This window comes from Sturnira hondurensis, unplaced genomic scaffold, assembly GCF_014824575.4.
Source record: "Sturnira hondurensis isolate 20B ecotype Veracruz unplaced genomic scaffold, ASM1482457v3 Scaffold0004136, whole genome shotgun sequence".
NCBI classification, from domain to species: Eukaryota; Metazoa; Chordata; class Mammalia; order Chiroptera; family Phyllostomidae; genus Sturnira; species Sturnira hondurensis.
In genome coordinates, this window is record NW_028076767.1 from 20,088,035 (window position 1) to 20,108,109 (window position 20,075).

Below are 20,075 nucleotides of genomic sequence, written 5' to 3' on the forward strand. Positions count from 1 at the left end.
ATCATATATCAAGGGAGCCTTTCTTTAATGAAGAACTCATCTAACATTCTGAAATACAATAATGTTATAAAATTATCTTAAATGGTACTTGGTTGTTTTTTTTTTTCATAGGCTTTGTTCCATGGGAAATTCATAGACACAGGTTTTTCTTTGCCATTCTACAAGCGCATCTTGAACAAACCAGTAGGACTCAAGGATTTAGAATCTATTGATCCAGAATTTTACAATTCTCTCATCTGGGTTAAGTAAGTGTGTTTCCATTTATTTTATCAAAATACAGTCTATATGCTTTCAATATGGTGTTAATATCTAAACTGTAAGCATAGTCTACATTAAGCCTGTTCCATTATTCAACATGATAAATTTTATAGAAATAGAACCAAGATCTTAGGCAAAATATGACTTTAGAACGTAATTTTTTTAGTTTTCTTGTTATTTTGGTTTATAGTTATTTAAGAACATAGTCCTTTAGTTTAAAACTTTTTAAATAATTGGATTAGTATAACAAATAGTGTTAATTTCATTGTGCAGAGAAAACAATATTGAAGAATGTGGTTTGGAAATGTATTTCTCCGTCGATAAAGAAATTTTAGGTGAAATCAAGAGTCATGATTTGAAACCCAATGGCGGCAATATTCTTGTAACAGAAGAAAATAAAGAGGAATATATCAGGTGAGAGAGAATGCTCCTTTTGATACAGTTGGTAGCCTTTCTGTTGGACTATAGCATGTTGATAATTGCCTTGTAATACTAGTGGACAATATTTTTAGAAATAATTTTTGCCTAAAAAACTAATCATGAGAACTGAACATGTATTATTAAGGACACAAATGATCACTTTTTCTGCCTCGTAAGTGTTTGAGAGAAGAACAAGGAAAGTGCTGTGAGAAGTCTAAAGAAGAAGATGTCATTTCATCTAGTTGTAATCATGGAGCAAGTAGTTGATGGTACTTAAGTTGAGCCTTTCAGCTGTGTAGACATGAGAGCAAAAGTTTTGAGCAGAGAGATGGAGGCTGGAAAGCACAAATCATAGGCAGTAATAGGGAAGAGTATCCCTGGTGTGTGAGGTGCTGTCAGGCAGCTCAGGTTTGATATCCCATTCTGCCATGCTTTGCATTTCAGAATCCAAAGAAAATGAAGACTCTTTAGAACAAAGGTGTGAAACTGATTTTCACCAAGGGCCACATCAGCCTCGTGGTTGCCTTCAAAGGGCTGGATGTAATTTCAACTCCTTAACAGTTAAAGAGTGGTTACATTTATACAGTCCTAACATTATTTCGGCCCTTTGTAGGCCCTTTGTGTAGTGGTTGTTCCTGGGTTTTATATTCCTTTCCTGGTATATTTCAGCTTAACCAAAATCTTGAAGATGCATGAAGTGATAGGAGAGAATTTTGGTTATAGAAAACTTTCACTTTTCTCCAAAAGTAGGAATTTTAATGGTAGAAAATAGTTCTAGATCACTTTAAACAACCAATTCTGTTACCTCCTATGCCATGTAACATATCGTTGAAAACAATCTCAAATTTATATGCAGATATTTTCATAGAGGATATTGTAAGATCAGGTAAAATTTTGAAGTAAAATGGTGATTTATAGTACAATCCTCTCTTACTCTTTGCATTGGTTCATACTTTTAGTCTCAAGAGTTTTTGGTTCACATATTCTCAACACCAATTCATTTCATATATGTGCTTCTTCTGATATTCCAGTTTAACATATTCATTCCAGCTTTCTTATGATTAGTATTTGTATGGTATATCTTCCTCCATCTTTTACTTTCAATCCTGTGTTTTTGTATTTAAAATACTCGTATGTTTCTCAGCAGCAGCATGTTCTTCAGTCTCGCTGTTTTTATCCAGTCTGATAATCTTTACTTTTTTAGAAAGTTACTTATTTATTTTTAGAGGGGAAGGGAAGGAGAAAGAGAGGGAAAGAAACATCAGTGTTTGGTTGCTTCTCATACTCCCCTCCAGGGGGAGGAGGCATGTACCCTGACCAGGAATTGAAATGGCGACCCTTTGGTTCCCAGCCCATGCTCAATCCACTGAGCTACACCAGGCAGGGCTCATTTTTTAATTGCACTTTTTAGTACAGTTACATTTAGTTTTGTTATACATGATGGCTTAAATCTGCCACCTTGTGATTTATTTTTCCCAGTTTCCTTTGTTCCTCCTTTTCTGCTTCTTTTGAATTAATGGTGTAATTTTTAATTTTCTGTTTTAATCTCTCCTGTTGGTGAACTATATCTCTAATTTTATAGTGAATACTCTAATGATTATAAAAATGTGAATCCTTATCACTTAGAATTAATATTCTATTAACATTAGCATTATGTATAATAATATAACAATAGCACACTATTATTTATACAGTGTAAGAGGCTCATGGTGGTATAATTTCATTTCTCTCACTTCAGCCATTTGTGCTTATTGTTGTCATATTTTATTTCTTATGCTATAAACTTATAATACCTTATTATTAGCTTTGCTTTATGCAATCAATAGATTTTGAAAGAAATTAAGAAAAACTAGTTTTTTATGTTTACTTACGTTACCATTTCCGGTTCTCTTTATCTCTTCCCACAGATTTATTTTTCCATATAGGATAATTTCCATTCAACTTTAAAAGCTTTCTTTACCATTTATCTTCATGTGTACTGGTTGGCAGTAAATTCTCTCAGGTTTTGCCTGAAACCATATTTATGTTATGTTTAATTTTAAAGGATATTTTTACTTTTTTTGAGCACTTTCAATATCATTTCCTTTTTTGAGCACTTTCAATAATGTCATTTCATTGTTGGCATCTGATTTTGATATGAGCCATTGTTTTACTGAATGATGTGGGTTTTTTTTCCCCCTGTGGCTTTTAAAAGATTTTCTCCTTAATTTTGGTTTCAGCGTTTTGACTCTGATGTAATTGTGATTTCTTGTATGTATATTTATCCTGCTTGGCTTTTCTGACCTTCTTGAATCTGCAAAGGATGCCATTTCAGTGGTCATGGAATATTTGGGGCTTTATCTCAGCGGATGTTCCTTTTCCTTGATTCCCACTGTACATAGTTCAGAGATGTCAGTTACATACATACTTATCCTTTGATATCATCCTGTGGTTCTCAGATGCTGCATATATTTTTTTTATCTTCCCTGTTCTTTCGTTTGGATCATTTTGCATTCACTTCTCTTAATTAAGCTCACCCAATGAAATTTTCATTTCAGATGTTTTATAATTTCCATATGATTCTTTTAAGAGTTTCTCTGCTGAGAATCTTCACCTCTGTTTTATCCATCTTTTGCTGTAAATTCTTTTAATATATTTTTAATAGCTTTTTCATTTTTTAATCTTCACCAAAGGATATGTGTATTTATTTTAGAAAGAGAGGAAGGGGGAGAGACAGACATCGATCACTTGCTTCCCATAGGTATGTTCCATGACTGAGGATTGAACCCGCAACCTCTTGGTGTACAGGACAGTGTTCTAAGCAACTGAACCACTTGGCTGGGGCTCTTCATATTTTTTTGTGTGTAGTTTGTCATCTTCTTAAAGAAGACCCTTTAACATTTCATGTAATACTGGTTTAGTGGTGATGAACTTGTTTAGGTTTGTTTTTGGTTGGGGAAAGTCTTTATCTGTCCTTTGAGTGTAAATGATAGCTTTGCTAGATAGAGTAATCTTGGTTTGTAGGTGCTTGGTTTCCATCACTCTGAAATTTTCTTGCCACTCCTTTCTCACCTGCAAAGTTTCTGTTGAGAAATCAGCTGACAGTTTTATGGGAGCTCCTGTGTAAGTAACCAACTGCTTTTCTATCGCTGCTTTTAAGATTCTCTCTTTGTTTGTAACCTTTGGCATTTTAATTATGATGTGTCTTAGTGTGGACCCCTTTGGGTTTCTCTTATTTGGGACTTTTTGTGCTTCCTGGAATTGTATGTCTATGCCCTTCACCAGGTGTGGAAAGTTTTCTTTCATTATTTTTTCAAATAAGTTTTCAGTTCCTTGCTCTTTCTCTCCTCCTTGTGGCATCCCCCATGATCTGAATGTTAATATGCTTGAAAATTGTCCCAGAGGCTTTTTACACTATCCTCATGTTTTTTTATTTCTTCTTTTTCCCTGCTCTGATTGGATGTTTTAAAGCTTCCTTATATTCCAAATTGCTGTTTTAATTTTCGGCTTCATCTGTTCAACTCTTTATTCCCTGTAATGTATTCTTCTGACCAGGAAATAATACATTCCCTGAAATGTATTATTCTTTTTTATTGCTTCTCGTGTGTCCCCTGCTGGGAACTGGCTTGCAACCCAGGCATGTGCCCTGACTGGGAATCGAACTGTGATCCTTTGGTTCGCAGGCCCATGCTCAATCCACTGAGCTACACCAGCCAGGGCTGACCAGGTATTCTTTATGGTTTCTGCGTCCTTTTTTATGCTCTTGAAGTTCTAAATTTGTCACCTTTTCCCCTAAGTTCATTGAGTATCCTTATAACCAGTGTTTTGAACTCTGCATCTAGTAGATTGCTTGTCATCATTTTGTTTAGTTCCCTTTCTGGAGTTTTGTTCTGTTCTTTGATGTGGGACATGTTTCTTTGTTTCCTCATTTTGGCAGCTTCCATGTGTTTGTTTCTATGTATTAGGTAAAACTGCTATGTCTCCCAGGCTTAGTAGAGAAGCCTAATATGTAGGTGTCCTGTGGGATCCAGTGACACAGCCTTCTCATACACCAGAACTGCACACTCCAGGTGTGCACCACATCCCCTTTCTTTCCCCAGGTGGGCTGTATACACCCCTCCGTTATGGTTGAGACTTATTTATTGTTGGCACACCATTGGGAGGGATTTACCCCCAGGCCAGTGGGCTGCAAGGACTGGTTGTAACAAATTAGCTGTGCGGAGGCCCACCTCATGAAGTAGGACTTACTTCAGCAGAGCTGTGGTGCCCCTTGAGTGTGTCACTTGTGGGGTAGTTGGGTGGTGCTTCAGTGTGGTCTGAGCTATTCACTGGGTGCACTGGCTCTGGGGCCTCCTGGGAGGTATAGGCCAAGGTCATCTACCACCTATGTTCTGTCTGGGACTACCTGGCATGAGCTACAAAGTGATCTGAAGATGGCTGCTACTTGTGCTGAGCCTGGAGGTGCCCAGGAGAGGCCAACTGTGACCTAAGGCTGGCTGTTGCTAGACCTGGGGCCATTTAACAAGAGGTACAAGGTACTACTATGAGGCCGGATACTGCTTGTTTGATAGATTTTAGAAAAGTCTGAAGCATGAGCCAAGAAAAGCCATTTGTATGGAAAAGCCACCAGTACTGGCTTGAGTGGGCTCACAGTTTGGGTGGGGCAGGGTCTCAGGGAATGACCAGGTCCAAGCACAGTGATAACCTAGTTGATGGAGACTAAGATATGGTGCCTGCCCCCTAGCATTTCTGTCTGGCAGAAAGCTGCCCCTCTAGCTCTTACCCTGATGCCAGATAGTTCAGTTCCTTTCTGTTTGTCCCTGGTGCCTTTCAAGCTGCTGCTCTAGTGCTGGAACTCAGAGTGAGTCTGAATAAGTCCATGTACAGGTCCCTTAAGAGGAACTGACTGGAACAGCAGAAGCCCTCCATCTCACTGAGCCACCCCAATCCCCCTGGTTTATATAGCCAGAATATGGGGACTTCTCTTCCTGGCACTGGAACCCTGGTCTGGGAGGCCTGATGTGGAGCTGGGACTCCCTATTGCTCATAGGAGACCTCTGCAGTTGATATGTCCCTCTGGGTTTTTATCTGCCACACATGGGTGTGGAATCAGCCTATTTCACTGCCCATTTCACTTCTGTACTCCTCCTGTAAGTCTCAGTGTGGCTTCTTGTTTGGTTCTAAACAATGGTTGTATAGTTTGGTTGTAAGAGGATGTGAGTCCATGCCACCATCTTGACTAGAAGTCTGTAGTCATTTTTTATTATGGATGATACTTGGTAGATACTCTGGGTTTTTTCTTCTTCTGTAAGAACATCGAGTTTTGTTTTGACAGGCAGTGAAATTAAAGGCAGATTACATTGATCCTGTGGAAGCCAGTTAGAGCTGGTCTATTTCCATTTTGCTTTTAATCCTAAAACATAACCTTTATTCCCAGAATATGGTCCTTGCTCCTTACAATGGAAAGCCCAAGGTGTTTACCATGTAATTTTGTGAAATACGAACACTTAAATTCTGTCTCTTTAGCATTAGGTAGCTGCTGAAATTTCTGCTTAAATTGTTAGCTGGCTTACTGCTTTGTGTGGGTTTCCTTGGAGTCTCACCATTTTCTACATGTATATTTAGGAGTCAACTAAGTTTTTTTTTTAAAGATTTTTATTTATTTATTTTTAGAGAGAAGGGAAGGGAGGGAGTAAGAGAGGGAGAGAAACATGGATATGTGAGAGATACAATCGCTTCTTGCATACCCCCTACTAGGGGCCTGGCCCACAACCCAGGAATGTATCCTGACTGGGAATCAAGGCCACAATCTCCTGGTTTGCAGGCCAATGCTCAATCCACTGAGCCACACTAGCTGGGCCTCAACTAAGGATTTGCAGGATGTTTTTTCTGTGCAGATTTGGGAACTCCCTCTCTTTGTCTTCTTTCTTCCTGGGATATCCCCATAGTGTCTTTGGCAGCTTCAAGCTCCCAACGGCATGTTACCTCTGTAACATGTAAGACTTGCTTCTGTACTCTGTGTAAACTGGGAAGTGCCCTTAGGGAAAAAGCCTATTAAATGTGGATCCGCTCCAGTGTCCCAAGCTCCTTTAAGAATCTCATCCCCACCAATTAATTGTTGCCTGCCTTTGACTTTTCTCTGATGACTTCAAACATCTTTTTATAATTTTTCTAGTTTTAAGAATTTATTATTTTTTTTATACAGACAGAAAGAAAGAGAGAAAGAGAGGAAAAGAAACATCAACCTGTGGTTGCCTCTTGTACACCGCCCCCTGGGGACCTGGCTTGCAACCCAGGCATGTGCCCTAACCAGGAATCCAACTGGCGACCCTTTGGTTCACAAGCCAGTGTTCAGTCCACTGAGCTACACTAGCCAGGGCTGTTTTTGTACAGTTTACAATTGTATTACCAATAGGATTAGTCTAATACAACCTATGCTGCCATTTTCAAAAATTCAGAGTTCTCAGTAAACTTGAGAACTTTAGTTGCCTTAAGTTGTCATTAAGTAATCACATTTGTTTGTTCGTTAAATTTCTTAAAAATAAATGTAATAAAATAGAAAAAAGTTTGTATTTGTTGTGATTTTAACTTTGTTCTATGTCTTAGCTATGTAGCTATGTATATGAAGATTAGAAGGAGGCAGAAGTTGTAATCTACAATAGTAGAGGACAATTTCCTTTAAAATATTTTCATTGAAAAAAATGCAAGATGAAACCTGTAATTTAAAAGAAACTTAAGAGACAATGCATGAACTTTCTTTTTTATTTTATTTATTTATTTATTTATTTTTAGAGAAAAGGAGGGAGAAAGAAACATTAATGTGTGGTTGCCTCTCATGCAGTCCCAACTGGCCACCTGGCCCGCAACCCAGGCATGTGCCTGACTGGGAATTGAACCAGCAACCCTTTAGTTTGCAGGCCAGCACCCAATCCACTGAGCCACACCAGCCAGGGTACAATGTATGAACTTACTTTCAATTCTGATTTAAGCAATTTTTTTAATCAGCCTTGGTGGAATTTAAGAACTGAGTATTTGATATAAAGTAATTATTCGCTTTTTTGTGTGATAATAGAATTGTGGTCATGTTTTTAAAAAGAGACCTCATCTTGTAGAGATACATACTAAAATAAAAATTATGTTTAAAATGAAGTTATGGCCCTGGCTGGTGTAGCTCAGTGGATTGAGTGCGGGCCTGCGAACCACATGATCGCGGTTCGATTCCCAGTCAGGGCACGTGCCTGGGTTGCAGGCCAGTTCCTGATGGGGGACTCATGAGAGGCAACCATACATTGATATTTCTCTCCTTCTCTCTTTCCCTTCACCTCTAAGGCTAAATAAATACAATGTTTAAAAAAAAAAGAATTGAAGTTATGTCTCAAGTATGGGTAAGGGACATAATGAAGTAACACTGGTATTGTATGGAAGCTGGGATATCTATGTATGAGGTTTATTATATTCTTTTTTTTATTGATTTGAGAGAAACAAATATTGATTTGTTGTTCCATTTATTTATGCATTCATTGGTTGATCTTTTATATGCCCTGAATAGGAATGAAACCTGCAACCCTCGTATATCAGGACAACACTCTTAACCAACTGAACTACCCAGCCGTGCCCTATATTCTTTTGTATATGACGTTTTTCCTAATAGTAAAGTTTTAAAATTTTATTTTTGTACTCAGAATTTAAACATAAAGTTTAAACTTCCTGATAGCTTTTTTTATATTTATTTACTAGAATGGTAGCTGAATGGAGGTTGTCTCGAGGTGTTGAAGAACAGACACAAGCTTTCTTTGAGGGTTTTAATGAAATTCTCCCCCAGCAGTATTTGCAGTACTTTGATGCAAAGGAGTTAGAGGTAATGACTTTTTCTTCTTTCCTCTTTAGCATGCTAATAAATAATACCTTCAGTTATCTGCTGTAGGTTCAGTTCCCCATCTTTCTAGTAGCAATATTATTTTTTATGTAGGCAGGATGTTTTGAAGTATCCCCTGTGGTTTAAAATGTCCATAACTTACCTAAATATATCAAAGTATTACAGTCAGAACATCTCTACAATGAATGACTCATTTACCTTAATCTGTGTATATATAACACTATACCTTGGAAACTCAGCCTTCAGAAGTATTGTAGTTACAATTCTTGATACGCAGTTTACAAGCCAAAGCCTCATTAATTTGTTTTTGAAAGTTGTTTAATATCAGTCCTTTCTTATCTATGTCTAGTATTATTATATAGATTATACAATTACCTATAAAAATCATTTGGTTTTTTTTAATTCCAAAAGGTTCTTTTATGTGGAATGCAAGAGATTGATTTGAATGACTGGCAAAGACATGCCATCTACCGTCATTATACTAGGACAAGCAAACAGATCATGTGGTTTTGGCAGGTTTGTCTCAGTTTACTTCTATTCACAAACACACCATAATTTTTTAGAATTTTTTTTACCATATAGGAAAATAAATTACAGAACAAAATATAGCAGTATGTTCAGACTCCTTATTCCATCCTATACATTATAATAAATGAATATAGATTATAGCAGCATCTTTTTAAGATTAGTAAGTGGCAGACTCCTTGCACCTTTGCTCAGGGTATAACTCCAGATGTTAAGATTCTCCTGCGTTTAATCTAAATGCTTCGAAATTTTATAGAATGGAAGGATGGTTTTCGTTATTCATACCTCATTAAGAATCAGATAATGGTAAGCAAGCAGACCTTAAGGAATAGACTTGGTTTGGAATCAATGGTGTCTACTTCAAAAAGTCTCCTGTAGCATATGAAAAGATTTTCAGTATCACTAATCATTAGGGAAGTGCAAGTCAAAATCACAGTGAGATACTATTTCATACCTATTGAAATGGCTATTTACCAAAAATCATCATCATCATCCTTAGTGAGGATGTGGAGAAATTGGAACTCTCCTGGGAATATAAAATGGTGTACCACTGTGGAAAACAGTTGGGTGGTTCCTCAAAAAGTTAAACACAGAATTAACATGATCCAGCAATTCTAATCCTAGGGTATACCCAAAAGAATTGAAAGCAGGGACTCAGCCTATGTTCATAAAAGCATTAATTACATAGTCAAAAGATGAAGGCAATCTAAGTATCCATCAACGGATGAGTGGATAAACAAAATGTGGTACATATGATACATACAGTGGAATATTATCCAACCTTAAAAGAAAGGAAATTCTGGCATAGGCTACAACATGGATAAACCTTGAGGATATTATACTAAGTGAAATAAGCCAGCCACTAAAGGACAGTTATTGTATGATTCCACTTATATGAGGTATCGAGAACAGGCAAATTCATAGAAACAGAAAATAGAATAGAGGCTACTAGGGGCTGGGGAGAAGGAACAGTGGGAAGATAAGTTTAATGCATTCAGAGTTTGTGTTTGGGGTGATAAGAAAGTTCTGGAATTGGTGGTGATAATTATACAGTAGAGTTAATGTATTTAATGCCATTGAATTGTATACTTAAAATGTTAAGTATATTACATATATTGTATCATAATAAACATTTTTTAATTTATATTGCTGCTGTTCTTTTAAATTCATAAGAAAGATCAACTGAAGTCCTGTAACAAATCAGATTAGCATTTAAAAATACTTGACAGTAGTACAATAGGATAAAAGTTATTCTTTACCAAAAAAATTTGGCTGCGCCAAAATACTTATGCTCTAGGCTAAAAGCATTCTCCAGAAACGTAATGTTTTGGGGTTTTTTCTTTTTATAAGACTTTACTTATTTTTAGAGAGAGGGGAAGAAAGAGAGAGAGGGGTAGAAAAACATCAGTGTGTGGCTGCCTCTCAAGTGCCCCCTACTGGGAACCTGGCCCACTACCCACACATGTGCCCTGGCTGGGAGTCAAACTGGCAACCCCTTGGTGTACAGGCCTGCATGGAATCCACTGAGCTACACCAGCCAGGGTCAGAATTATTTTATAGGAGTTAAAAGACACATAATTCTGGCAACACTTAACTTGTTAGGGCATATCTGGATCAGAATTTTTTGAATTTGATTTCATTTGTTCGTAAAACCAAAAGTCTGTATTGCCTCAAGCTATGTTTTATGTAATGACATGAGTCTTCTATAGGATAAATATATCTGGGGTAGGGGAAGAAGGAGCTGCCCTAGAAGAACTGACTGTGAGACTATGAGTAGGGAGTTCTTGGGCCCAGGACACCCTCTTTTTCTATCTCCCTATAAGGATGTGGTCTTGAGATTTACATATGGGAAGGTTGGTGGGACTTTGACAAACATAGAGACACTCCTCCATCCACAGTGGTGGGTACAGTCATTAGTGCATCTGACACTGGGAGTTTGTTTAAGATTTTAAATAATTGTTTTTCTTGTTTAGTATGCTGAATGTAACATATGACCTATATATCTCTTTAAATATGCTTTAACAGTTTGTTAAAGAAATTGATAATGAGAAGAGAATGAGACTTCTACAATTTGTTACTGGAACCTGCCGATTACCGGTTGGAGGATTTGCTGACCTTATGGGTATGTGTATAGGATTACTTTTCCTTCACAGAAAATTATCACACTGCTATTACATCAATGTAATGGCATCTGGCAATTATCATCCTAGGATATACCCAAAAGAATTGAAAACAGGGACTCAGCCTATGTTCATATCAATGTGTTATACATACTTATCAGAAATAACAAAGATAAGTATAGCCATTTTCTTAAATAGTCATAGTTAACCTAGGTTTGTATAAATTTTTAAACACTTTGTACTTTTTACTTCTAGACATTTTAAACCCTTAGACTACACTCCACATTTTAACTCAGTAGGATAGCAATCTTCTATTTGTAAATCTATTTGTTCATTCAGTCATTTGGCAGACCTTTTTTGTGTCTCCGCTGAGGCACTGTTGGTTGTATTATACTATATTTTAATGATGTTTTTACCACTCTTCCCTCTTATACTTGGAGCTCCTTAAGATATAGATCCATATCTTCACCTTTTTATTTCTGACACCTAGCATAATGCTTATCACATAGTAGCCAGATTAAAGTGCATTGTTTTGAAATGAATTATTATGAGAATATTTTGCAACTAAATAATAAATTCAAGTCTTCCTTTAATACCAATATTATGTCAGTTACCATAGGAGGATAGAGAAGTTGTGATCCCTAAGCCTGCTTCAGCTAAAACAAAGAGACAGAATAAAAAGAACTAGGTAATTTTGGACAAAGTGTGCAACCAATTTCAGTGTCTTTAAAAGCCAGACCAAAAGAATTTGAACATTACTCTGAAGGTATTGTAAGCTATGGAAACTATTTGAAAAGAGGAACACTTGCTGAAGCTGCATTTTAGGAAGGTTTGCTGGCAAGACATAGTGTGCATCAAAAGATAGGGAGAGCCTGGAGCATAGGAAGAAATTATTGGAGCAATGATGAGAACCTGATCTTAGGAGATGAAAGTAGAGATGGAAAAGAGTGAATAAATGCTAAAGAAATTCTACAGGTAGAAACAGTACTTGATTAAAAGATGAGATAAGAAGGAAGAATGTTGAAGGTAGTTATGAAATCTGGAAAATTTTAGAAGTTGTGACATGTAGTGAACATGGTTTGGAAGTATTGGGGGAGGATAATGAGTTGCTTAAGATCTGCTGAGTTTAAGGTGACTGCCAGACAACCAAGTAGAAAATAGGAGGCAGGGAGTAATTTTATAGCTGTTACCAAAGCATGACTTTTGAGATAAGAGAGGAGAAGCAGAGCCTTATATTTGAAACTGTGAGAATGGGCTTATGCAAAAAGAGAATAGAGGGTTGATGCTTAAAACATCTGTATTTAGGGATGAGACTAATAGCTTAGAGGGAGACTTAAAGGGGAGGCTTCAGAGTAAAGAGGAGAAATAAATATTCTAATTTCTCAGAAGGAATGTAAAGGGAGGTTTTTAATCCAGTGCTAGAGAGAGGACAGTTTCTAAATAAGTTATTAGAGAGGGGCACCTTCGAGAATGCTCTCTAGTTTGAAAAAGAGAAAACATGTTGGGGGTTAGGAGTAGTGACCAAAATGAGGGGGGGAAATGGTACAAGATTCTCACTATAAACTGGAAATATGATTATTAGAGATGATAACTAGGTCTGCTCTTGGGAGTATTTGGGGTTGGGTAGAGCTGTTGAAAACAACACAGAAGGGCACCTGTGGAAGGCAGAGACACCAAGACTGTGGTTCGTAGAATTTTAGAAGCCATCTGATTTAACCTTCTACCCAGTGTAGGAGGATAAAGTTGTAAGAGTGATATATATAATAATTTAATTTGGTGGTGCTTGAACATACCAGATCTGACATTCCATTTTTATAACAATATTTGTAATCTCTTTAATATTCTGGCATGAAATTGGTAGATGTGAAATAACATATCTTTTATTTCCCAAAAAATATATGTACATAACAGTAAATTTTTAAGAAATAATTTATAATAAAATAATATTTATTTCAATACATGTATATTTGGGAACAGCTATGTTAGAAGACACAAATAAGTAGTCAGATACTTGTTTATGTTTAAGAAAAGGTTTGGGTTTAAGGGAAGATTAAAAGCCCCTCTGTGTAAGAAGCACTGGAATGTGAAAGAAAAAATAGAAAAGGTAAGAAAAATAGATAGATAGATAGATAGATAGATAGATAATAGACTTAAATAATATCATAAGAAAAAGTGGGAAATAACCTGAATGAAGTAGGGATACTATACCTGCCAGAATAAATTACAAATAATCAAAGTAGAGAAAAATAAGGTAGATCTCAAACTGTAGTGTCTAGCCCTCACCAGGTAGCTCAGTTTGGTTGGAACATCATCCTGTGTACCAAAAGATGATGGGTTTGATTCCCAGCCAGGGCACAGGCCTAGGATGCAGGTTTAAATCCCAGTTGGGATACATACAGGAAGCAACCGATTGATGATCTTCTCTCTCTCTGTCTCTGTCTCCCCCTCCTCCGCCCCCCCTTTAAAACCAATCAAAACATTCTCAGATGAGGAGTTTTTTAAAAGTGTATTGTCTATCATGAAATTACACTACAGTTCAAGGCTCTGATGTGTAAAAAGACCTCAGAGACCGTATTATTTGGAAGTTTAAATAGGTTGAAAACAGGAATATAAGTGCAAGAGTCTACATAGAAGTGTCGTAGTGTAAGGAGAGTGTCAGAGTAGATTGAAAATAACAGGTAACCTGAAAATAATTGCAGTATATAATGTTTACAACTTTATGTCTTACCATTCCGTATTAACTAGCACTATTAAATGAAACTTTTCCATCCATGTGATTAGAAATGCTGTAATATATTGAGAGAATGTGCAGTGTGAATAAATTATTTGATAATTTCTAACTTAATTATTTATCCTTTTAAATAATAACCATATCCTATATCACTGGGCTTTTCACTTAACTACCTGTGAAAATACTTCAATGTTATTAGATACAAAAGTATTACAGATTTATATTTCTACAAGGTTTATTCTTGTGGGACATGAGAAAATTCTGAGTATTTCCTGACACATTGCAGAACATTTAGTGTGCCTAGTCCCTTCTAATGAGTGAGTAGCACTACCAATCAGTGACCACCAATAAATGCTTCCTAAGAAGCAGTACTGACCTTTTGGAAGACCAGCGTTTAAAGATCGGCATTCACAGCTGTCTCCAACAGAAGATAAATGAGAAGCAAGAATAAGGTGTGTGTAAGGGTATGCCCTACAAGATCTATGTGCCACAAGCATTGTTAATACTGAACCACTAGGTGGTTCAGTAAACAATTATAAAATTGTTTACATTTTATAAAGTTTTAACCATTTATGTTTAAATCATGTTTTATCATATAAGACAGTGGTTTGTACCTTTCCTCTGGTATTTAAAACTAGAAGTACGCTTTTTATGTGTTCTCTTATGTGATTATAACATTCTGTTATTCTAGCTAAAGAATGCTAAATAAAACTGCATTTTCTCCTCTTGTGTGCATACATTAGCAAAATGGTTGTGAAACTTTCACACACATCAGAATCACCTGAAAGCTTATTAAAACATAGTTCCGAGCCTTACCCCCAGAGTTTCTGATTCAATTCAGTATGTTTAGGAAAGGACCTGTAGTTTTGTGATTCTAACAAGTTCTTGGTAATGCTGATCTGATGCTGCTGGATTGGGGATCACAATTTGAGAAGCATTGTATTATCAAACTTGATTTTACTACGTTTCAGGGAGCAATGGACCACAAAAATTCTGCATTGAAAAAGTTGGGAAAGAAAATTGGTTACCCAGAAGTCATACCTGGTAAGTAAAATCAGAAAGAGTAGAGAAAATTGCCATTTCCAGTTGTTCTTTATATATTAAAGCCTATTAGAAATTAAAAATGAAATATTTCTTATTGTATTGAATTATTTTTAACAGCTTTATTAAGGCATAATTTATAATACATACTATAAAACTTACCCATTTTAATTCAATGAGATTTAATAGATTTAGAGTAGTAACCATCACTACAATCCAGTTTTAACATATTTCCATTACCCCAAAACAATTTGCCCATCTGCCGTCAAGTGATAACTAAAAACCAGTGTTGTGCCCTGGCCATGTAGCTTAGTTGGTTAGAGCATTGTCCCAATGTACCACAGTTGTGGGTTTGATCCCTGGTCAGGGAACATACAACAGTCAACCAGTGAATGTATAGATAAGTGGAACAACAAGTTGATGTTTGTCTCTCGTTCTCACTTCCTTTCTCTCTAAAATCAACTTTAAAAAAATAAAAATATGCAGTGTTGTTGTATAATATACTGCCTATATAGGATTCTTTGTACATTTCCTTTCCTCAAACTAATACTCCTTACTTTTAGTTTTAACCGCCTGGACCTGCCACCCTATAAGAGCTATGAGCAACTGAAAGAAAAGCTGTTATTTGCAATTGAAGAAACAGAAGGATTTGGACAAGAGTAACTTCTGGAAACTTGCACCACCAAAGGACAAGAACTTGTTTGCAATGTTTGTCCTTTTCCTTCTCTGCCTTTGCACATCTTGTTGTAAAATTGGACTGTGACTGTTTAGAGAGTTATCTGAGTGTAAGTAAATTAATGTTATCATTGAGATTTATCTCCCAGTGATTCTGGATTTTTACTCAAATGTTTCCAGAAATCAGATCTGCAAATGACTAGTCAAAACCTTACTTACCATGAGATTTAACACAACAATGAAATCTGCCTTGTTTTATTCCACTAGATTGTTTCCTTGATTATGTATATGTGTATCAGAAGTCTCACTCTTACTTTTACATCTTAGAACAGTAACAGAAACATTGTTAACCTCATGTGTGTGTGCTCTAACACTGCCGTCCTACAGCAGACTTGATGCAAGTGACAGGATCACCTCATCCAGAAATTGTCAGCTCAAAGGGGAGGCGGTTAGGGTCTACCCAGCCCTACATTCATTTGTTTTTTTATGCCACCTACTCCAGAAAAATGTATGTGGTATTGTCTCTTAAAGCGCTAGTATTTTGTCGTGTTTTTTTTTTCCCACAGTAGAGTACCTTTTCATTGGTAGGGTGGAAAATGCTATTGCTTTGTCTTACAGAGCGAATGTCTGCCCCCTACCCATTTATTGTATAAGGCCGAACTTTGGTAACATACGGCTATGGAAATTAAGCCTTCAATAAAGACTTCCTATAGAGGTGAATTCTCATGTTGAAATGTAGTTACCTGCAATATTTACTAGAGATTTATGAGATTAAATTAAGAGATAATGTAAGAAAGTAGACTTTTTTGGTTCTACATAATGCTTGATGATTCATTTAGGGACCTAGAAATATTGTGTGAAAATGTATAAATATCACCCAAAAGGCTTTCTGCCCTATATATTTTTAAAATACAGAATAGTTATATTTTAAGTAGCCCCAGCCCTAGTTCTATAGGGCTTGGCTATTTAATATTTTTATGCAAGAAACATTTAGTTCTGGAAAAGGTAAATGCTTGTATATATTTTTGCAGCCTGGGATCTCCCTTACTGCATTTCTTTCTTTAATTTAAGTGGCCACATGTATATGTCTTCCTGCTGTGTTAGAAAAATGGGGGCTGGATATCCCAAGAATCAGAGGTTTTATAAAAAGACTGCAGATAGACAGCAGACGTAAATATCTACCAAATGCTATCTTAAATTTTGGTCAAAACTGAACATTTGGAAATAGATTTATTGTAAGTGTTTAATTAGAGTGATTTCTTAAATATGAACTAAATTGCTTTTAGAATCCTTTTTCTTTGTCAGCATTGTAAATGCTAATAAATTGTTAATTTTTTTAACTGCATGTTATGTTGAAATAAAAACAAAGTAAAATGAGCAATTGCCTTTTCTTTTGCTCTTTTGGGAGGTTGGGGAAAGCAGCATTTCACAGCCTGGGTCAGTAGGGAAGGACCTCGATTATTTCATCAAATAGATAGAGTGGTTTAAAACTGATCCAGCTGCTCGTAATAATGAATTCCTACTCTGTCTTTTATGATCTTATATTGTACAGAAGAATCTAATTTTATAAGACTTACAATAACTCTATTTAAGATTGAGGTACTAATTTTTCACCAAAAGATTGACATACCAATGTCAATTCATCAGAAATTTAAGTGAAACATGACTCACTTGCCCACAGAGGTCTCATGCTAAATGAGCTGTTTCAGTCAATCCTTTTTCTTTATCTGGTTAATAATCTGAAATGTTACCAGGGATGACTCATAGAATTAAGACTTCTCTATATTTATATCCCTCCTTGATTTGGATGTAACTCTCATTCTTCTAAACTCCTTAAGATTAAATATTTCTATTTAATAGTTGGTATCTCCAGCCCCCTCGCTTTTTTTGTTTTCTCTTTTAGAGTTATTTACAAGATTATTTGTATATATGCTTTGCTTTCATTAACTAAAAACGGAATAGCATCACTGGATTGTATATTACTGTATTGGCATTCCTTTTTTCCCCTTGAACTGTAATTTCAAAATACTCAGGTAACTCTTCAGATATCACAGGGAGTCAAGTGCTCTTATAAAGGTCCCTTGGGGGCTGCCTCACTTGCATTTCCTTAAAAGATGTAAGACTGTTTATAATTAAAGTTTTTTGGTCTTTCATTTGCACATTTTTCTTGTTAGTCTTGTAAGGTTTTCCCCACCTGTAGAAAAGACCAGATCTTACAGATTGCTGACTGCTTTTGTAACTGACTGGGTTACAGCCTAACTGTACTGTAGAAGGGGTAGTACTAAAAAAAATACCAGAAAGATCCACCAAGATGAGAGTTGGCTTGGCGTCTATTGTGAAGAGAACCAAGATGAAGATACCTGCTTTTCTGAGACAGCCACGGTGCTCTAAGTCAGGACCTTAGCCATGGATGCTGAACCACCAGCTAGCTACCAAGACTGACTGCTCTCAATAGGCCTTTCTGCTCACTAGCTTCAGAAGACCTTTTTCTTATTGGGAAACAAGGTGATCAAGCTCATTTAAAAGAGAACCAGTGGAGAGAGGCTAAGGAAAGTGGGATTTCTTTTTTTATAATTTTTTATTTAGAGGTTTTATTTATATTTAGAGATTGGGGGAGGGAGGGAGAGAAACATCAATGTGTGGTTGCCTCTCATGTGGCCCCCACTAGGGACCCCTCTAGGCAACCAAGGCATGTGCCCTAACTGGGAACCAATTCGGTGACCCTTTGGTTTGCAGCTGGCGCTCAATCCACTGAGTTACAGCCAGGGATGTAAGTGGGATTTCTTAATACATATGGTGATCTATCAGTGACTGGAGGACAGAAACTGCTGGTTCTTCACCAGTGCTGAGAAGTAGTATACCCTCTCCTCTTTAATCTGTCCCATATAAGCAGGAAACTGTAGCTTTAGTGTAGCTAGGAAAAGAGGGGAAGGGGTATTCCCCACAGCATGAGAAAATCTTCCATGGGGAAATAAGTAATCGTTCTTAGTGACCATTTGACTCTCCAGCCCCAAACTGGGACCTGGGACTCAGCTGTTGCTGACTGGCAACTGTTACCTAAACCTAAACAATCTTATATTGCATAACTGAGGACAGAAAGCTGTCCCGGTCCATTTCAGTTCTCAATTCCTGTGTGTCTATAGGACTTCTTTGTGTCAGGACATTTGTGGGGAGGATCCAGGGGAAATTTCTTGGTTGACGAGGAGGAGGATCCTCAGTGGAGACCTCAGAAAGACATTGTTGGTCTCTATTTGTCTTTGCTATCCTAGCAACCAGTACCACAACTATATTCATGACTATGTCTCAGGACAACTGTCAATATTTATTACTATGTCCCAAACATAGATATGCTTTTAATCTTCTTGGCCATTCTCAGAGAGGGATAATTACCTCTATTTTACAGGCTAAAAAAATTATCAAAGTGATTACCTTGAAGTGTACAGAGCTATTTTGTGGTGAGAGGGCAAACTGGAATCAGGACTGACTCCAAAGGCTGTATACTTACACATTTGGCTATTCTGCTACCCATAAACTGCAGCCCTTGTAGTCTTCCGTAATTGATTCAGCCATTCCATTTAATTGTTTTCCAAATCCTGTCAAGCCCACCTCCAAAACTTCTTTTGAATCACTCCTCTCAGAGATGTTCTCATTGTCACAGCCCATATCTTCATCACTGGTTGAATGTAGCAACTTCTTGTCATTGCTTTCATTATCTCCCCTGCAGTCCATCTGTGCAACCTCAAAATGACCTGTGGAAGACCTTAGTCTCATGCTTCTTCCCTGCTTAAAATCTTACAATGATTCCTCCATTGACAAAGAATAAACTCCAGAATTCAGAAACCTGTCATTCATTCAAAGCCAACAATTATCTCCAACTCCTCCTTCCCCATCATTCTGGCACCAGTCACATGAACTACTGGCCAGACTCTGTTTTGCATCTGTGATTGTGATCTTGTGAAATCCTTTCGTCTCTCTCAGCCTGGTTCTCCATATGCAAGAGGGTGATGATCCGTTGTGTGCTTATTTTCCAAGATGTTTTGAGATCCAGTCTCTGCAACCCTTACAGAGACAGAACTGTTGCAAAGACAGTGTAGAGAGATCCTGCACACCCTTCACTCACCCACCTTTCCCCAATGTTAACATCCTGTATAACTTGTTACAGTTACCAAAACTAATAATTTGACATAGGTAAAGTAACACTAAACTACAGCCTTAATCAGATTTCACCAATTTTTCTACCAATCATATTTTTCTCAGTCTCCTCCAGTCTGTGACAGTTCCACATTCTTTCATGACCTTGACTTTTTTTTTAGAGTTCTGGGTAGATACTTTATAAAATGTCCCTCAAATTTGGTTTAATATTTTCTCGGCTTAAGGCCATGGATTTTTGTGAAAAATACCACAGAGGTGATGTGCCCTTAGTGCCTGATATAGGGGGCAGACATCAATA

General features: G+C 36.9%; 1 protein-coding gene across 4 annotated transcripts in view; it reads left to right on the top strand.

Moving 5' to 3' along the window:
- Nucleotides 1-17,002, top strand: part of ITCH (itchy E3 ubiquitin protein ligase) — a 107,367-nt gene extending 90,365 nt beyond the window's left edge. For all 4 annotated transcript variants that reach the window (XM_037043898.1, XM_037043899.1, XM_037043897.1 and 1 more), the window contains 7 exons: nucleotides 112-245; nucleotides 532-672; nucleotides 8,395-8,515; nucleotides 8,945-9,049; nucleotides 11,084-11,180; nucleotides 14,881-14,953; nucleotides 15,514-17,002. In XM_037043898.1, the coding sequence (XP_036899793.1) occupies nucleotides 112-245; nucleotides 532-672; nucleotides 8,395-8,515; nucleotides 8,945-9,049; nucleotides 11,084-11,180; nucleotides 14,881-14,953; nucleotides 15,514-15,613 (771 nt within the window). In that variant the 3' untranslated portion in view covers nucleotides 15,614-17,002. The remainder of the gene's footprint in view (nucleotides 1-111; nucleotides 246-531; nucleotides 673-8,394; nucleotides 8,516-8,944; nucleotides 9,050-11,083; nucleotides 11,181-14,880; nucleotides 14,954-15,513) is intronic.
- The last annotated feature ends 3,073 nt before the right edge of the window (nucleotides 17,003-20,075 follow it).